This window comes from Olea europaea, unplaced genomic scaffold (assembly GCF_002742605.1).
Source record: "Olea europaea var. sylvestris unplaced genomic scaffold, O_europaea_v1 scaffold1681, whole genome shotgun sequence".
Lineage (NCBI taxonomy): Eukaryota > Viridiplantae > Streptophyta > Magnoliopsida > Lamiales > Oleaceae > Olea > Olea europaea.
Genome location: NW_019234485.1, coordinates 150752 through 162596, shown reverse-complemented (window position 1 = coordinate 162596; position 11845 = coordinate 150752). Strand labels below are relative to the sequence as shown.

At 34.4% G+C, this 11845-nt stretch overlaps 1 protein-coding gene across 2 annotated transcripts; it reads left to right on the top strand.

Moving 5' to 3' along the window:
• The first annotated feature begins 2505 nt into the window (after positions 1–2505).
• LOC111377581 lies at positions 2506–11389 on the top strand. 2 transcript variants are annotated; one of them, XM_023000713.1, is made up of 7 exons: positions 2506–2921; positions 5206–5314; positions 7356–7515; positions 9086–9234; positions 9409–9560; positions 10504–10618; positions 10730–11389. In XM_023000713.1, exons 1-7 carry the CDS (start codon positions 2632–2634, stop codon positions 10868–10870), a joined length of 1116 nt encoding a protein of 371 aa, XP_022856481.1. In that variant the 5' UTR covers positions 2506–2631; the 3' UTR covers positions 10871–11389. The 2 variants fall into 2 exon arrangements, with proteins under 2 accessions (XP_022856481.1, XP_022856482.1); XM_023000714.1 differs by having other exon boundaries at positions 2799–2921; positions 5189–5314.
• The last annotated feature ends 456 nt before the right edge of the window (positions 11390–11845 follow it).

The following is an 11845-nucleotide window of genomic DNA, read 5'->3' as shown; positions in this document are numbered from 1 at the left end:
TATATTTTTAGCAATCCTAAAATAGAAAATTGAAAATGAATTTAAAATTCAAAACCGAAACACAAATCATGTTCTTCTCCTTTTGCTATTTTCTTCATGGAACAAATTTAGGGAATGTAACGAATTAAAACTCTATGTCCAAGCCATTAACTTATACATATTGTAAACAATTTTTATAACTACCAGGGCTTCTATATCCAAACCGTTATATCATACATATTATCTGCTTTGGTAGAACCTTACCCGTGTTACCTGCACAGATTTTCTATCGAATTTGCAATATTCGAACCCAAGACTTTTATTTTCTAAGATACTTAAGTTAAATTCAAAGACATGATAGAAATTCGTGAGAGTAAAATGAATAGGTGTTCTCCTAAAGCGGATAGTATATATGAGTTAAAGACTCAGATATAGAGGCTCGGGTTATTACATCGAAAACGATAAAATTTTAGAATATAAACAATCAAATTAAAGATTGGGGACACATTAGTAATTGCCTCAAACACTAAGTCCCAGTTTGATTGGACTAAAAAGTTACTCCCTGTTTGCCCAAATTTCCTAAACATTAATGCTGCGTCATGCTTGTATATTTTCATTTTATCAGATAGGTGCCAGATTCATACTTGGCAATTTGTGATTGGATAGTTGAAAAATATTTTTGACACAATTGCCAATGAAATCCAGACAAGTTTGAATCTGGCACCATTCTGACAAAATGAACCCATACATGTAGCATATCTCATTTCTAAAACTCATTCTCAACCACAAATTTTTTGGACTCCAAACTTGTACAAATTGTTTAATCACATATTTTATCAAAATATATTGAAAATTTGAATTCTAGCTAAATTAAGCAAGACATTGATAAAAATCTAAGACAAAGTCAATAATTCATTTTAAAGTCAATAATTCATTTTAAAGTCACACAATTCTTTAACTTTTCAACTACATATTTTTTAAATTTGATCAAAATATAATTTAAAAAAAAAATCTGATTTTTAGTTAAATCAATTAAGGGCTAAATTTGTAACTTTTATCGATAAAAGTTTTATCTTAAGTACTTATTATTAGTATTATTATTTCCACTTTTAGCTAAATCAAATAAGTTTAAATCGGGTTAATTTCACAAATGGTCACTGAAGTTACCAAAAAAATTACAAAACGATCACTAAAGTTTAAAACTTTAAAAAACGGTCACTTAAGTTCCAGGCGGTTTCACTAATGGTCACTTAAATTTAAAAACTTGCACAAATGGTCACGATTAGGACCTTTCTGATTCTAATTCAAACTTAAGGATCGAAAACACGTGATCATACAATATTGAGGACCTCAGGCACAAAATTTCGGCCCAACCATGGAAGCCAACTTCCGGCCACCACAGCCACCGGATTTTTGCGCCACCACCATCTCTTCATCAACCCCTAACATCTCTACACAAACAACAACCCCAAATCACAACAAAATCGAGCTAATTTTCTTGCATAAACTGCCTGAAATTTCTAGGAAGAAGGTGAATTTTGAGAATTTTGAGCTACCACTTCTAGCCACCACAACTCCAACCTCCGACCACCTTGGTCGTCGACCAACATACCACATTGAAGCCCCCACTTCACTCATTCCAACCTACCCAACCAATGACCAAAACTCCATCAGGTCTGCCTGAAATCTCCGGTTAAAGAAGCTGCCCATGCAACAAACAACGAACAACGCACCAATTCTGGCCACCACAACTCCAACCCTACCTTGAAGCCCTCACTTCACTTGTTCCAACCCACCCAACTAATGGCCGAAACTCCATCAGATCTGCTTGAAATTTCCAGTCAAAGAAGCTGCCCACGCAAACAAAAACGAATAGCGGACTCGGACCATTCAACTCCAATTTTCGGCTCTAGAAACACTACCCACGGTGGCGGACCACCACCCCTAGAACTGTCTCTTCATGGCGCATCCAATAGACGTATGGGTCACTGCCAATTTCGAACCAACAAGGTTGAATTGAACCAAGCAGTCCACGCACAAGCGCATCGAACGAAATCAGATCTGCCTCCTTCAATTCCTCATCCCCGCATCATTGAATCACAAAATTGGTCCTAATAGAGTCTACAGCAACATCATACAACCATGGGTAACAGTTCAATTGCACCAAATAATCCAGAAACGACCCCAATCATCAAATTGAGCAAGTTTTTGGGGTTTTTTTTTTTTTTTAACGTTTTCTAAATTTTGCCCCTGAGTCCTCAATAATGCCTTTTAATAGGTAGACACACATCTGCCTTTAAAATGCAGCTCACAGCTGCTATGTTTGATTTTTTTTTTTTTTTTTCCCTTTTATTTTCCTAATATACTAGCCGGCCCGTGAATTGCATTGATCGGCTTGGACTCGACACGTCACTCCAAAATGGAATTCGGCTCCACCGAACTCGAGCCGAATCAAACCATAAGCGATCGGAGTCGACGAGCAAAATTGACATCAGCACTTATAGTTGAGTTTTGTTCGTCAATCTTAAACCTAACAAATGACGAACAAAAAGCGAATCCTTCCACGTGAGCACGAAAACACACATAAAAGTAGAACAGCAAAAACAAAATTCATTCAGTCCACAGAACTTTCCAAAAAAAAAGTTCCAGTGAATGGGGAGATGGAGAACTTCTCTCCTCTTTTACCGTGTTATGGCTTCATCTAAATCGATAAATCCAAAATTTTGTCCAAACCCGCCTCTTAGATCTTCGAATTTTCCACTGCCCAGAAATCGATTCTCGAATTTCAGGTCATTTTCTGCGCTTCCATCTCCATCCCCGTTTTATGCTGAAGATTTCGATTATAAGGCCCCAAATTTTGATCTGGACCACAATTCGGAGGAGTTAAAGGAAAATGAGGACACTGGAAAAATCTTAGTGAAAGCTTTTTTCCTTTGCACAAGGTTCATTTCTCCTCCATTGTTCATATGAATAAATTGGATATAATTCCTTCTATTTTCAGTTATGGGTGTATATTTAATTTTCTTTACTTTATTTTCATGTATATTGAACGAGTTGTTATTATTCAGCTGTATTTATTTCCATTATCCCAATATTTCGGGGAAGTTAACGGCTGTGGGTGGTGAATAGAAAAAAAATGTTGATTTGTTGAGAATTTTTGGTTATGTAGTTTGAAATCTATTGAAAAGTTGCTTATTTTATTTAAACAAAAGCCTCCTTTTTTTCTTTTTCTTTTTCTTTTTTTTTTTGGGTACATGTGAATGTATAATTTGTACTGAGTAATCATGAATTTGGCGCTCTGTAGTGTGGTTATTGGTTGTTTGATATAGAAAATTGCGGCGAATAGTGGTAGACCTAGTATTTTTGGTAATATATTGTTAAGTAGCAAAAGATATATAAGGGCAGGGTCAGATCTAAGAATTCAGTTAGGGCGTTAAAACAGCGAGGAACCTACATGTTATCAGTGCCGATATGTTGGAGATGCCACATGGTATATACCCTTTTTTCTACAACAGGATATGTCGATGATATGTCAACAATTCAATACCACAACAACATCCAGCAACAGACCAACAAGCAACAATAATTCAGTAATAAGCCGACAAAACAACAACAATTCTATAATTTCATTTCATTATAAACTATTATCGATAGAGAGAGAAAAATAGTGATGAAAAGCATAGTACTTGCTAAATGTTAATCCAAGGACGTATAATTGAGTGTGAAGCAACCCACTGTCTAGCATCAAGCAACCATCAATTAGATTAAAAGATGATGTAATATGAAAATCCATATTTATGAAACAAAATGTAATCACTTCAAACACCATGTTATAATTGTTAGAATAATGTCACATAATATTATAATTTGTTTTATTGATTACAGAATGAAGAAAACAAGAAATCAAGAATTGCACAAATATATTTATCACTAAAGAGAGAACAAATTTGCAAACCGAGGCTTGTTATTATACATGTTCTTAAATTAGATTCACCTCCTTATAGTAAGTGCTTAAGGGTTCTTTTGAGCACTTGTCTTCTAGGATACAACGGAGAAATTAGTAGAAATTGACCACTGAAGTTTCTACCTCGGTGAACAAAATGAGCATGGCTTGTTGTGGTTATAAATGTGTACTTTATTGGATCTTCTAGAAGGTGTAGTGAAGTAAATAATACAATGGAAATGGATTCTTGTAGTTGATCTCAAATTTACAAAGAATAAGGCTTTGTTTGTTGTTGATCATGGAATATTTTAATTTCAAATAAATAAACAATAACATATATAATGAGGCATCAAAGACTGCCATTTTGGAAACCTAGAACTTTGAGCTTTTTAGTTTTCTGGGTGCACAAGACAATGTTGCCGAATACAGATATTTTTGTTTAGGCATCCTTTTCTCTGGACAAAACTGGACTATTCTGTATAATATTATCTTCACCATTCTTGTTTTCATCAGTCGCCTAACTGAAGTTGGCCGATTATTTTCTTTGATAGACTTTCCTTTTCTCATCAAAGCCTTGAACTTTTCAAGTTCGTTCCGATAATTGAGTATGACAGGGAACAAAGTTGAACTGCTATCAGCCAACCGCTACTCTTTGCATTCTGATTTATTTTTCTCTCAGATGGTCAAACTTGAATCAACTAATTCTCTTTGTTATTCAACTCAGTGATGTTATTAAGTAGCCAGGAGGGTCATCCATTACTGATATAAATGGTATACAGAGCATACAAATAATGTAAATTGGAGATTCCAATATAGCAGGCCTGGACTAAGTGAAGTCAGAAAATAGTTTTCACAATCATATGAGCAATTTTTTGGGTTACATTTTACATTTGTTCAGAATTGTGCTAACATCTGTATACAAATTTCTGAAGTTACCATTCACAAGGCGTAACTTCTCATAGCCATAGCTGATGAAGCATGATCACCAGCTGAATAACAGAATGACGACTTTCAGTTTTTATATTTTTATCGTGTTGGAATACATTGTGACCTTGCAAATTTATATTTTTGTTTCTCCTTCCATACTCCAGAGTTTTGAATGATTGGTGTCTAATTCACATGGAAGTTGTAAATAACCACTGCACGCATTCTGTCAGTTGTTTGGTTGGTTAAATCTATGTGCATGATCATGTCTGTGTTTTTCAGGATTCCTGTGTCACTACTTCCTTTTTGTTAGATTTCTATCTCGTTTACCTGGTTTCTCAGATTCATGGTTTTTACAGTGTTGATTTGAAGAGCATGCAAGCGGAGAATTCAAAGAATATGATTCCTCCCACCTCGCGTTCATCAAACTATATTGCTCTCAGATTTTGCAATCTCCCACTGCAAACTGTAAGAGTTGATATACCTGCATTCTACTTATTTTAATAGTTCCTGGCAACAAGGGGGCCCGAAACCTTACTGATGAAACTGCATTTTGACCATGCAGCCATTACTAGTTGCCTTTGGATTTGCGTAGGCAGCATTGGAAAGTTGTAACTGACTAAATGTTGTCCATTGAATGCTTCTCTTACTATTTCCTAGCACTACAAATGCCTTACAATGTGATTTGTGAGTCTACAGAGAATGATGTGGAATTTATATGCAGTGGATGACACTAATAACTAATTTTATGGTTCAATATATTTTAATTTGCATACTCTAGTATTTATGTCTCGTTAAAATTTTGGATTTTTGTTTTGGTCTCAAACACCCAGACATCTTCCTCCAATCATAAATACTTCAAGATATAAATGTTCATTAGATTATTTTAAGGGTAATTAGCGCAAAACGTCCTTACTCATTATGATTTTTGTGGAAAACGTCCCTACCTTTCGTTTTTTGGCACATTTCATCTCTACCTTTACCTTTTCTTATGGAAAACATCATTTTCATCATTTTTCTCAATAAAAAGTTATAAAATGACTAATATACCATTCTATTTAAATTAAAAAAAAATAAAGAACTAATTAAAATCATAGTTCCAATTTTTGAAAAATTTCAAAAGAGGAGGTGGAGGTGGAGAATTTTTTTATTTGGAACTACGATTGCATTTAGTTCTTTATTTATTTTTATTTAAATAGAAAGGCATATTAGTCATTTTATAGCTTTTTATTGAAAAAAATGATGAAAATGATGTTTTGCACAAGAAAAGGTAAAGGTAGGGATGAAATGCGCCAAAAAACGAAAGGTAGGGACGTTTTCCACAAAAATCATGAAAGGTAGGGACGTTTTGTGCTAATTACCCATTATTTTAACTTGTTTTCTTTATACGTTCTTCTTAATAACAATGTTAAGGAGGTAAAACTTTCTTGCGGGAGTGTGGATGTGCCAGAAGGCGGGAAAGGGGTGGGGGAGGATGTAGTATGGCAGTGGGAGATAAAGTCAATCAAGTATTGAAATCAGATTAAATAATATGAAACCCTTTCAAATGTCCCCTTATACTTCGCATACCACATGCTATACATGTCTTATGCATTCATGCATGCTGAGTGAATAGTTAGTTTCTCCAAAATAGTGATAGATTTGTATTAACTGAAAATAGTTTAAGGAAACACGAGATTAAATAAAATTGCAGTTCCTGCTGACTCGGTAAATATGTTCAGTAATCAAAAGGACTTCAGTTTGGAGTACAGGCATCACATTATTTTCTGAAACTTTAAGAACGTGGGACAAAAACTGCACCCACATAATACAGACTTTTTTATTTAGCCTCTTCCAAATCTGGAGATACGGTTTTGTGTTTTTTGGTATTTAAGCTAGCCTCCAAATTCAGCCTTACACAAAACCCCCTTTTTCTATGTACGTGAAATTAGCAAAATATGCCCATGACCCTTTTTATGTCTCACTCACTGGGGTGCTGGGAGAAACTGCATTCTAAATTTTGCCATCGTTGTAGTACCTTGCTTTACTGGAGTAGAATTGACGATCTTGTCTTTGTTTGGTACTAGATTATTCTCACTTAATTCTTGGGTACCCTCTCTCTCTTTTTTCAACCACAAGACTTGAACTTGGAAAGAGGTTTGAAAAGTTAACCACTAGGTCAACCCTTGCACTCTTTTTACTTGTAAAATTTGAAACTTTTGATATTTCTTGTCAAATTGTTTAGTATGATAACTTATGAAATATACATGGGAGATCTGATTATTAGTTATGAATTAAGTTTATTTAATCGACATTTAAACTTCTGATATCACTCATCCTTTAATCTTGCCACCACTAAATGTTTGTGTTTAAGAGTTTACATTTATATTCTTCAATGGCTTTGGAATGAGCAAGTGTGACTGCTTATAGATCAATTTTTATACTAGAGTATGAAAAAAATTTCAAACTTTTTTTTGTTGAATTGCTTTTGGTAAATATGCCTCGTGCAAAAATGAACATTTCATTTTAGGGAAGCGTAATTGAAGAGAATGATAGTTGCTGTCGTTACATGGTTGTCTTCCAATATGGTTCGGCAGTCCTATTCAATGTAGAGGATCATGAAGCTGAATACTACCTACAACATGTTAGACGACATGCTTCTGGATTGCTTCCTGAGATGAAGAAAGACGGTGAGACTCCTTTTAGCCCCCATTTGTCTCTCATTAAATTTCATTCTATTTTTCTCTATCCTATTTTCAACTACACAATCTTTTATAAAATAATATTATACTTAAATAAAAAATTCTTCCTTCTTTTTCAACCACTTATTTTTCAAAAAAATACTATTTCGCCCATTTTAATTTCTAAAAAATGGGGCCAAATTCTCATTAAATTTCATTCTATTTTTCTCTCTCCTATTTTTAACCACACAATCTTTCATAAAATAATATTATACGTAAATAAAAAATTCTTCCTTCTTTTTCAACCACTTATGTTTCAAAAAAATACTATTCCACCAATTTTAATTTCTAAAAAATGGGGCCAAACGGGGGCTAAGTTTCTTGTTTGTTTTGCTAAACATCATATGTATGCTTTCTTAATTGATATATTGTGACCTATAATGGCCAAGGAGTCAAATGTCCATTATAGTGTACCTCTCTTGTAGATTTTAAAGAAAATAACATGGAGATATGTCACCCCAAAGTTGAGAGTGTTTTACGTAGAAACACACTTATATATCTTACGTAGGGTATATTGTTGAACCGAACATAGTAACAAAAAGGATATATGTAGCTAATCCCAATGTATTAAGAATAAGTGCTTGTATGGATTACATTACAAGTACATTCTAATTTTAAAGTCAAAATCAAACTTTAATTTTAATTGCACGTTTCATAGAACCCATAATTACCATACACTTATTCACCACTCATTTCTATCATGATTATATTTTGTGCAACTTATAGTGAAATCCAAACATTCTCTTAGCCTTATTGCATGTTTGGCAAGGCTTAACATTTTTTTTTTTAGCTGTTCGAACATAATTTTTATTTACACATTTTATAGGACCCATAACGTACTATCCATTTATTATCCACATATTATTTAGGACCTATGGATTACAAGCACTTAAAAGTAGTACTAAACAAACACTAATAATTAATATGAATTACATCCGATCCCACAACTTTTCAACCACACATTTCAAAAACTTCTATCACAATCTACTAAAAAATCTAATTTTAATCCTCACCAAATACCCTTTTAGTTTGTTGTTGTATCCTTGATGAATGTGAATATTGAATTCCCTTTTTTGACTGTCAGTCAATATGTGAAATTATAAAAGTCGAACCTGCCGGGTAAACACAAGAGAGGGAGGGAAGAAGAGAGAATAGAGATTTTTTTTGTAAAATTGACAATAGGAAAATGCTCGCTCGCGAACAATATAACACTAGGGTTAGGAGTTGCCAATAAACATTAAATGAGGAAATAGCGAGGCCGAAAGAATAAAAATGAAACTACCAAGTAAAGTCAAACCCAATTGCCAATTCTTATGAAAGGTCCAATGCTTTTAACACTTCATTATGCTGTTTAGAATTATATGACTATTGTGGTTCCATAAATGTTCGTCAATATTTGTCACATTTTACAAACATTGTTAAATTTGTATAGGATGAATGTCAGCATCCTCAGTGTCTATAATTTTCACACAACATGAATTACATAAATATCATAGTCTACTTTTCTGTTTACCATCAGATTATGCCATAAAAGAGAAGCCCTTGTTGGTTGACGATATGCAGGGAGGTCCAGATCACATTATTCTGAAAAATCTAGACGTAGATAGTATCCGCGTAATTAGCAGCGTGCTTGGACAAAGTATAGCGTTGGATTATTTTGTCTCACAGGTAAATAGTTAGATATGTTATCCTTCTTCTGTATTATTCTGCTTCAGCAAACTTTTAAAAGCCTTCTGTAGAAACTTCTTGCTTGCAACTGCCTCTAACTTACGATGGTGGTTGTACGTTAGTCATGTGGTCTTAATAAGCTTAATTCAAGTTAATAATCTCTCTCGGTTTCAGGTTGATGGTATAGTTGAACAGTTCACAGATATTAATCGTGGTATGGAAAAAAGTGGTACTTTCACAATGGATAGGAAGAAGCTCTTTCAACTTGTTGGAAAGGCAAACTCAAATCTAGCTGATGTGATTCTCAAAGTCGGTCTTTTTGAGAGGTAATTTTCCCATAGATTTTAGGTCGAAGTCCAATATGTGGTTCTGTATTTCTGCAAATCACGAAGCGTAATGAAATGGGATCGATGCGTTTTACTTCATGTGTTGTCCGTATGAATACTGATTAATATTAGAGATGACTTGTACATAAAAGACACGAAAAAAATAGTGTAAACTCGATTTAGGGTTTTCCACATTTGTTGTTTTGCTCGGGTTTGATCATCTACACTCTAAGCATGAGCTTTCACAAGGTTTTGCTTCTCTCTCTATTATTGATGCTTATTGATGTTGTCATCATCAGTTGAGCCTCTTCTAGTTAATGTCAAAATTATCTGTTTGGGTTTAGGTTATAAATTCATTGCAGAAAATTTAGGAGTAGAAAAAATTGTGAAACTTTAGATCGGATTTTAATCTATTTGTTAGGTGACTTTTTTGTAAATTCTTTGAGATATCACATGATAGTCTTTAAAGCTTGCATAGTACTAAGTCAACGCGTTTAATCTAAAATCGCCAAAAGTTGGGGGGGAGCAATGCCACAATATGGAAGGATTATAAATAAGTGACTACAAGGAACGAATTTATCTTCTCCCGAAGTGTTTCATCATGCTCAAACATGAGCCGATCGTTCGGTTTATAGATCATCAAATTCCAAAAATGGAATGAAAAGTGGGTCTAGGTTGTTAGCCGCTGCTTCACTTGATATAGTGATAACGCTTTCTCTTATAGGGGTCTATTTTCTCTGACTTGACTCAGCTTGGTCACCCTGGGAAACAAGTGCTTGATGAGCTGTCTAAGAATAAACTGGTCTCTGGTAGTTCGAATTTAGATCCCCATATTTGTAACCTAGTTAAATTTAAGCCTTTTGTCTTTTTTTGCTTATGTGACTTTGTATTCCTTAAGATTTCGTCCGATAGTATCTAAAATCCATAATTTTTCATTGCTCAGATCAGAAATAGCTTGGAGAGATGCTAAATATGCTCAGATACTAGACTACCTTCGAGAGGAATATGAGGTCGCCCAACGATTTGGAAACCTTGATTTTAAGCTAAAATTTGTTGAGGTATGCATATTCTGCAACCTTTCTGCTGTAACTATCTATTGAAGTCGTGTAATTTCTTGAATTACACTATCTTGATTCTGAATTCGATTACACTTTCTTTGTCTCCTGCAGCATAACATTCATTTTCTTCAAGAAGTGCTTCAAAACAGAAAGTCAGATTTGCTGGAATGGTGCATCATAGTTTTATTGAGTATAGAAAATCTAATAGGGATATTCGAGATCATTCGTGAATCAACAGGAATTGCAATATGAAGAATGCAATTATTTATTTATTTATTTGTGTCTGCCGCTGCAATAATACAATTATATAGTGAGAACTTCGATTCTTGAATAATCCACACCACTTCTGCTTTTATTGTAACACAAGATTCCCCTTTTCTGTGGAAAAGGCCCGAGGGTAATGTAATTATCCGTGAGGCTAGCAAATGGAGTCCTGAACTAGCTGCTGCTTGTGAGGCCAGGTCCAATAGAAGCAAGCCCTACGGCCAATCCAGCAGCAATAACAGAAGCGGCAAAAGTCAGTGGATTCATGATAAACCCCTCTGATATGATTTGAGGATACAAATTCTTGTTGCGCCCCAAAAATGGATTTTGGTTAATTCCATAAGCTTGGGCTTCTGTTGCTGATATAAAAACATCTCTTTCCATGTCTTCAGATACAACCATAAGGATTTGCCCGTTCTTTGTACATAAACCCTTGTGAGGGTTTCGCGTAGTTTCGATTATTTTGTCATCATAATTACTTTATACAAATTTCGTTTCCCTGCTGCAGTGCTACGTTTTATGCTGATTATTTTTCATTGGCCTCGTCTTTTCTGTTTTCTTTTGGTCAATATACGAGTATAGATGTGGTTTCATACTCTCATTGCATGCACTAATATAATAGAAAGCACATCTGTCGTGGTTCTTACTGCTCAAATATTGGGTTGGGCATTTTCTCGAAGAATAATGCTATTTATAGTAAGGACTGTTAGTAGTCGCTCTATATGGCATAACTTTTATATATGACAGTTTTTTATTACCTCATGCATTAAATAATAAGTAATCATATGTATGTCACGTATAACAACTACTGGAGTCGTAATTATGAATAGCATTACTTTTTCTCTAACACTTCTTACTGAATGGATATGCAAACGAACTTGTGAAAGAAGCATATCCTCCATGTAAGGGAACAGAGATATTAAAATAGCCGTTAAGAGTGATCGAGCATCGAGGATGTGCAAA

What these genes read in the sequence shown, in the direction of transcription:
- LOC111377581 (XM_023000713.1), top strand. Translation starts at nt 2,632, where the DNA reads ATGGGGAGATGGAGAACTTCTCTCCTCTTTTACCGTGTTATGGCTTCA. An exon ending in TCCTGAGATGAAGAAAGACG is followed by an intron (nt 7,516 to 9,085) that starts GTGAGACTCCTT and finishes GTTTACCATCAG; the next exon opens with ATTATGCCATAAAAGAGAAG. An exon ending in TTAAGCTAAAATTTGTTGAG is followed by an intron (nt 10,619 to 10,729) that starts GTATGCATATTC and finishes TGTCTCCTGCAG; the next exon opens with CATAACATTCATTTTCTTCA.